The sequence below is a fragment of the Adiantum capillus-veneris genome, chromosome 14 (genome assembly GCF_014529385.1).
Source record: "Adiantum capillus-veneris isolate H3 chromosome 14, ASM1452938v2, whole genome shotgun sequence".
In the NCBI taxonomy this organism is placed as follows: domain Eukaryota; kingdom Viridiplantae; phylum Streptophyta; class Polypodiopsida; order Polypodiales; family Pteridaceae; genus Adiantum; species Adiantum capillus-veneris.
In genome coordinates this window covers 126,797,762-126,804,910 of record NC_140944.1, presented here as the reverse complement: position 1 = coordinate 126,804,910, position 7,149 = coordinate 126,797,762, and the positions used below count along the sequence as shown (strand labels likewise).

General features: G+C 43.0%; 1 protein-coding gene across 7 annotated transcripts; it reads right to left on the bottom strand.

The window, feature by feature from the left end:
* Positions 1-3,758: 3,758 nt before the first annotated feature.
* LOC147443099 (uncharacterized) lies at positions 3,759-6,172 on the bottom strand. 7 transcript variants are annotated; one of them, XM_086529023.1, is made up of 4 exons: positions 6,012-6,172; positions 4,722-4,954; positions 4,439-4,502; positions 3,759-4,349 (listed from the first exon to the last, which is right to left on the bottom strand). In XM_086529023.1, exons 2-4 carry the CDS (start codon positions 4,820-4,822, stop codon positions 4,059-4,061), a joined length of 456 nt encoding a protein of 151 aa, XP_086385149.1. In that variant the 5' UTR covers positions 4,823-4,954; positions 6,012-6,172; the 3' UTR covers positions 3,759-4,058. The 7 variants fall into 7 exon arrangements, with proteins under 7 accessions (XP_086385149.1, XP_086385152.1, XP_086385154.1 ...); XM_086529026.1 differs by having other exon boundaries at positions 4,722-4,853; XM_086529028.1 differs by having other exon boundaries at positions 4,722-4,825; positions 6,012-6,168.
* Between the last annotated feature and the right edge of the window lie 977 nt (positions 6,173-7,149).

Sequence of the window (7,149 nt, the reverse complement as noted above, 5' to 3'; positions counted from 1 at the left end):
CTTGTCCAAATTTGTCTTGCCATCATCTACAAAACTGGATGATAGTTAAGATGTAGTTAGCATAATTCCGTGCTCAAGCTGAAAAGTGTTGACTATGTATGGCATCAAGCAACTCATCAAGTCAAGCCAATAGATGTTACAATTGGTTAATCACACCTTATTCTACCACACGAATGCATAGTGAGTATAGACAATGATGTCGAGTCCCTCCAATTGAGATGCATGCCTCACAAACAGGGAGGGCAATCAAGACGAGCGTTTGCAGTTGAGGCCCCATCAAACTCTAATCACTTGGTAGTGTGCGTTACAATTGTTCAACCGCTTTGTGGCGAATTTACTTCAATGACCCACTAGTAGCATGAAAATTGAAAGGAGATTGCTTAAATGAACCTTTTAAAATTGCACAAACCATAATGATCACTTTGAAAACACTCGAGAGTGTGTAGCATACAACCTTCTTCATTCACATGTGTCCTCAACAGCTACAAAACTTCCAAATAGATGCTAAGAAAACCTTTGAGCATAGGTTAGTTTAATTTCTTAAAATGGAGGATCCACATGACATGGAGATACATAGATACATATACTTTATGGGTTATGGGCATACCCAGACAATTACCCCAACATACAAGTATAGGGGGTGCCAAACCGCCCTCATCTTCAAGCTGTTTTGTCAATGCGTCCTTGAGCATTTTACCTACATTTGATGGCATTAATATAGGGGACATTCATCTATGGGTAACCGGTTACTCTGGCAGCATCAACACTACCTGGCCTGTAAAGTGTGAGCTTTGCCCTAAAGTGTGAGTCAAGGAGAGGAGAGTGGATTTATTCCACATACTGTGGAGCAAAGCTCATTTCATAAATGAATAAACACAAGTCTATCTTGCACTACATGCTTGTCTATGGTGAGCTTGTACTAAGCTAAGTCGATACTCAAGATTGTGTTTATGAGTCCAAGCTAATTCTATCTTGGAACTTAATTCACTTGAGTGATAACCTTGCTTACACACGCACTCACACATTGAAGCTATGTTTCTCTTTCATCCACCATAGCTAGCACGATCCGATTCCTAACATTTGGTATCAGAGCTATGGTGTGCTAGCTAAGATTGTCATTATGCATTAGTGTGTATTAATTATTAACATCTCTCACTAATTAAGCACTAATCTAACTATGTGTGGACATGTCCTTGGCACACCCAAGAGGCCATTACCCTCCTAGCCTCCATGGCTAGGTAAGCTTGATTAGGAGAGCGTACGTGCATTAATCTTTAGAAATCTTGCATATTTTCTCAATATGTTTGTGCTTCCACTTACACAAGTAACCAATTGATCCCTCCAATGATCAATTAGTGTCTTGATTGATTGGTCACATCATTTAGCAATCGTCTCTCTTCAAATTTATGTGCATATAGTGTCGATTTTTCTACTTTTTGCATTTACAATTTATCCCCTCACTTTCATTATCAACTTGCATCATTTCCATTATCTTGAAGCTCTCCTCACAAGCTCTCCATAGAGTCCCTAAACACTCAAATCCGACATCGAATGCTTCACCAATTAAATTGCTATATTTAGGTGTGTGAAGCTTTTGTGTGTGTATGAAAACCTGCTAAGCTCGAATTTAAGAATTTACTTTTCGGAGCCTCTTCACAAGCAAGCACGTGGGCTTGTTGGCTAGCCCAAATTAGGCAACCTATTGTTGGCTCTTGAGGTCTCGGGGTCAAATACCCTTGCCTAAACTCGGGGAAAGCGAGCGGACCCAAAAAATTGCATGAAAAACAATTTTTAAAGAAGGCGGATTCGCTGGAGAGCATTCACGCACGATGGTTTTTTTCTTCGACACTTCGCTACCCGGAGCTTGATAGACTTGCCCGCGCCTGCCCGAATGTGCTACCCGTTGCCTGGAGCTACCCTGACTGCCCGCTTGTGCCCGGCTTACCTCCGCTTGCGTGAGAAGCTACCCGACTGCCCAACACCCTTATGGGGCCCCGCTTCCCACGACCCGGTTACACCGAGATAAACCCCTAAAGCCCATTCCCACAAGCTTGCTACCTCACGCCTTCGAAACCCTTTAAGGACTTGCTCCCACCAAAGCTGCAACAAAGCACCCTAAAGTTTTCAAAGCCTCAAAGGCATCAAAGAACCCGACCCGAAGCTACCATACAAAAGCACTAAAGAGAAAGGTAGAAGACCTTCATCAACGACTTCTTCGAGCATACAAAACAAAGCATCTTCAAACATTTAAAAAGGAGCTCCAAAGGTATCCAAAGCCAACTTCAAAGGCTCATTTCAATCATCAAAGAAGAACTCAAGGCTGTGAAGGGTGACTTCACCTCAAGTAAAGAGGTACTTCACATTAAGAGAGTTTTATTAAGAAGACATTAAAATTGAAATCTTGCAACCAAGCACAACTTCTTGCAATGTATATAATTGTATTTGTCTACATGGATGACATTATATGCTTTTGTAATGGGATAGACATTGGCATTGGAGAGTCTCCAAATTGCTAAAACCTCTCCTTGTGTAAAAACTTTGTGACAATGAGTATGAGAAACACTGCATGCTTGGACTCTCGAAGTATGACCAAAATGGAAGAGAAAGCATTATTTTTTTGTATAAACCTTTTATTTTAGCATATTGTTGCATGTCATTATGACGCATGGAATAAAGCCTGATCGCACAAAAGGGAAACAGAAACACTCATTCAAAGAGAGAATACGAAGTCAAAGACCATGAAGCAATTAAAAGCAACAACAGAAGCAACGAATGCAAGAGACCTAACAAAAGATCAACTCACATAGTAAAAGACAAAGAAGATGAAGACAAAAGCAACAGTCTTTTATGAAAACCCATTTTGAAGATACAACCTCTCTACTTGTAAGGGAGCACTTTTTTCTGTGTGGATTTTATCATCCTGTGTGGATATCACCGTCCTATGGGGTTTTGGTTAACCTGTGTGGATATTACCATCCTATGTGGATAGTAACTTATCATCTTGTAAGGATCACGCATCTTCAGTACCTTGTCATAGTCCAAACCTCAAAGAGAGGATTGTAAAGTGTGAGCTTTGTCTTAAAGTGTGAGTCAAGAAGAGGAAAGTGGATTTATCCCACATACTGTGTAGCAAGGCTATAGAGCTACTTAAAGTTCATTTCATGAATGAATAAACACTATCTTGCACTACATACTTGTCTATGGTGAGCTTGTGCTAAACTAAATCAATACTCAAGATTGTGTTTATGAGTCCAAGCTAATTCTATCTTGGAACTTAATTCACTTGAGTGATAACCTTACTTACACACACACTCACACATTGAAGCTATGTTTCTCTTTCATCCACCATAGCTATCACGATCCCATTCCTAACATTGCCATAGACTACGGACAAGAAGTACGATCTCACATACCCTTAAGAATTAAGTCATGAGTAGCCCATTGCAAACAAACAGTACAAAAATCATCATACACACATAATGTGAGAAGGCTGACGAGTTGTATAACTATTGCAAAAAATATTAAATTTCAACATCAATCTCAAGGTACGAAAAAGCAAGGTAGCAAACAAGGACAATCTTCACTGAGCAACAACCCACCCATAAGCGACTTGAAGCATCTATAAGTAGCAAGCAGCACCAGGAAAATTTTACTATTTATTTTAGAAAAAAAAACTCTCAAATTTATAACTACTGCTAAAAAACCCAAACCCTATGATGCAAACACATTTCCAAGTTTAGAGAACACAGACTAGAATCGATCATAAATCCTCTTTGGTTTCAAAAAAATCACAACAGACGTAGGGCCTGGACACACAAACATCTTTGAAGTCAGTATAATTTTGATTCATGGCTGACCTGTAGGGAAGGGGTCCCATTTACAAGTAGAGAGATTTTAGGTAACCTCTTGGGAAAGCACCCTCAACTTGCGAGCACGAAGTTTGGAAGTATCTACAAAGGCAGCATTGGATGCAGTGCCTTCCATTTGACTATGATTTCTGCACAAACCTGTGGGATCAGAAATATGATATATGGAAAACATTAAAGGCCGCATAATACCTAGGCAAAAGCGGGTACTCCCCGAGCATCGGGCTTTTCTGAGGCAAAACCCTCGATGCGCACAAAGGGTTTCGACCCATATGGTGTGCCGCAAGATGACGATTTTTTGTATGATGAGTTGCCTCCAGTTTTGCAGATGTAGTTTTGAGGAAGAAACAAAGGTGATGGTATGGCTTTCTTCTGTGTGAAATGTACATCATGTATAAGAGGATTGCTTGCTCGGACGGGAGGTGATCCCCAAGAGAAAGGTATAAAACCGATTGGACTGCCACCGACATCCCATAGACAAGCCTGGAAAGCGTCAAAGACTCCTCAATGTTAGGGGATGGCAAACGAGCAAAGCAAAGAGGAACAAGAGCATTCCCATACACTGTAATTACCTTATCCAAAAGGATCTCCAATATCTCATGCCCTGGTTCTCCTTCCACAAGCAAAGAGGCGCAACTGCAAAGGCACAAAGTTGTGACTCAGTATCCAAACATGTGATGTCATTACTACAATATCTTAAGCAATCTACTGGAAGTCTGAACAAACAATAACTTTGTTCAGTCTAACAGGCAATATACACTTATATACAAAGCACAAACACAGGGCACTCTAATACACTTTAGCACTTCGAATGGGGGCCGGGCCCTTTGTACCAACTGACGTGCTCGGCAATACCTTGTTAGCTTCCTGAAAGGTCTGGAAGTCTGGATGTCCCCTGCACCCATCCTCATCATAGGGTGGAGTGGTCTGGGGCAGGCAAGCTCCATGTTTCCCATGTCCTTGCAAAGAGAAAGTCGACTTCTAAAGCTGTGAATCAAAACTCCAGCACATTAATGTACGGATACAATCCTTCACTCAATGCCCCTGGATTCCCAACTTCCCCTTCTATGTCAAAACACGCACATCATCTGCACAAATTCTCTGCATTAATTAACACATCAAGTAAAAGAATAGCAAGAGTCAATAAACTGTCTGTGTGTTTCCTTAGAAGGCACAAATTCACAGAGCATAAGCACATAGGATTGTCATGTCCAAAAGCGTAATGCTGATGCACAGTTACAATCACAAAATAGAGCTTGATGTCGCCATAACGCATCGTAAAGTGATAGAAGGTGTGGCACAAGGACCCCACCCTGTCTGTGTTAAATAGGTCCCAGTCCTTGACGGTAGTATCCTATAAACAATAAACGTTGTAATGGCTTGGATCTAAGGCAAAACCATACAATTGCAAACTTGACCCTAGTTGACAAAAAAAAAATTAACAATTCCAAATGTAATATCCAAAGCACATCCAAGATGTCTGCTTCCCGATGCAAAGCTCGTGACTTCTTGTGTACCAAGACATCAACAGGGGTGCAACAGAGGAGGGGATTGCCATGAACTTTCTCATCCAGGCATGTCCAAGTAATATAATCATATGAGAGCAGCATAGAAAACACCTCACATCACCTCATCGTCAAGAGCAGGCAGTAAAGCGTCAAAAAAAAGATAACAAAATCACATATTCAACACACTTGTGGGTGTTTCTTACTTCTCTCAGCAAGGACAGATGCCTGGCAGCACAAACCATCATAAATCTGTTGAAGCTCCAGCCAGAGATCGCTCCACCGAAGGGCTGCAACTCCGCTGTGCGCGCAGAGGAGCAAGACCTCCAAAGAAGCAAAAGCAGAGGCCCAGATCGAGGGTAGCCTTTGAGGCTAGGGAGCTCAATTCAAGGGTGCTAGGCACAGCAGAAGGCTTTTGTAGAGCTAAAGGAGTCTAGCTAGACAGCCCCCATCTTTCTTGACAGAATAAATCAATGGAACACGGACAGGAACGCCAGTTTGCACACGACTAATAGATAATGCATGCACACACGGGGGACCGGGGACGCAGAGATCTTCACATCTCTCTATCTATCTCTCTCTCTCAACAGGGAGCGAGGATCTCTCTCCCCCTCTCCCAAAAGTCAAAGTGGGTACCAACCTGTGAAAGAGGCCCGCTCACGAGATGCCGCAGGACGAAGCACAGAGAGAGAGAGAGAGAGGGGGCAGCATCAAGAGACCACCTCCTCCCCGCGCCCGAATCTTCGCCGCGCTGCAGGAGCTCGATGAGGAGGAGATCCTACGCCCTCTTGTAATGAGTCTGTGAAAAAACGAAATGGAAAAAGGTTACCTTTGGAGAATTACCTTTACCCAGTGAAACTTTCAACTTTGCAGTAGCCAGTCAAGATGGGATCGTATCATGTACAAGCGTTTACCCTAAATAAGAGCCGGATCGCGCGCCCGATATTAGTAGGGGCAGTGGGGAGAAGAGATGATCCCTGGTCGCACTCTAGGGAGGAGAGTAGGGCTGCAAAAATAGTGCCGAAAAGCTGCATGAGCAGAACAATCTCATTGGTTGAAAACAGGAGAGAAACGCGGTGGATTTTCCTTTTCCTAAATCATAGCCTAGCCCCTTCATTTTCAGCAGGACTAGTGGGGCGATTGTAGCACTACGAGAACTGAGGAAATCTTCCAAAAAAGGCAGATTCCATCTCCGACTCCCCCTGCTAGCGCAAAGTGCAACTCAGCTCTAATACACAACATTAAATGAGGGGTGGCGAGGGATCCACGATTCACAAGTTTACCTGTGCAATCACATCCGCAGTCGTCACATTAAAACTAAACTTGAGCACAAATTAAACCCCCTAAACTCGAGCAGTGCATGTTGGCTTACAATAAAAGGTCATAAAAACGGGAAGGGTTACAACATGTGTGTGCGAGTGAGTTGGTTAGCCCATGTGACCCAAGACCTAGGTTGCGAGGTTGTGGGTTAAAAATCGGGTGGTGGAGCCCTAACTTTTTGTGCTCCTTGATTCTCGTTTGCTCGATTTTTGCTCTGCTCGGGTTTAGTCCGCCTCGAAATCCCACCTTGGACTTCCGAGCCGTCGATCCCCTCACCACCCTTCATTGAATGTTGTTTGTTACTTAGTCTCCAGGGGGGGTCCTCCCCCTCCTCTCACGTCACCTTCAACCCTCTACCCTCCCCTATCGATGTAAGTCGGCCATATAAAGCAAAGTTGGAATGAGAGGGAGGATGTAGACTACCTCGAATAATCTTCACACAGCAAAACGCCAAGGCT

What these genes read in the sequence shown, in the direction of transcription:
- LOC147443099 (XM_086529023.1), bottom strand. Translation starts at nt 4,822, where the DNA reads ATGGGAAACATGGAGCTTGCCTGCCCCAGACCACTCCACCCTATGATG. An exon ending in CCTTTCAGGAAGCTAACAAG is followed by an intron (nt 4,503 to 4,721) that starts GTATTGCCGAGC and finishes GTGCCTTTGCAG; the next exon opens with TTGCGCCTCTTTGCTTGTGG. An exon ending in TGGAGATCCTTTTGGATAAG is followed by an intron (nt 4,350 to 4,438) that starts GTAATTACAGTG and finishes GACGCTTTCCAG; the next exon opens with GCTTGTCTATGGGATGTCGG.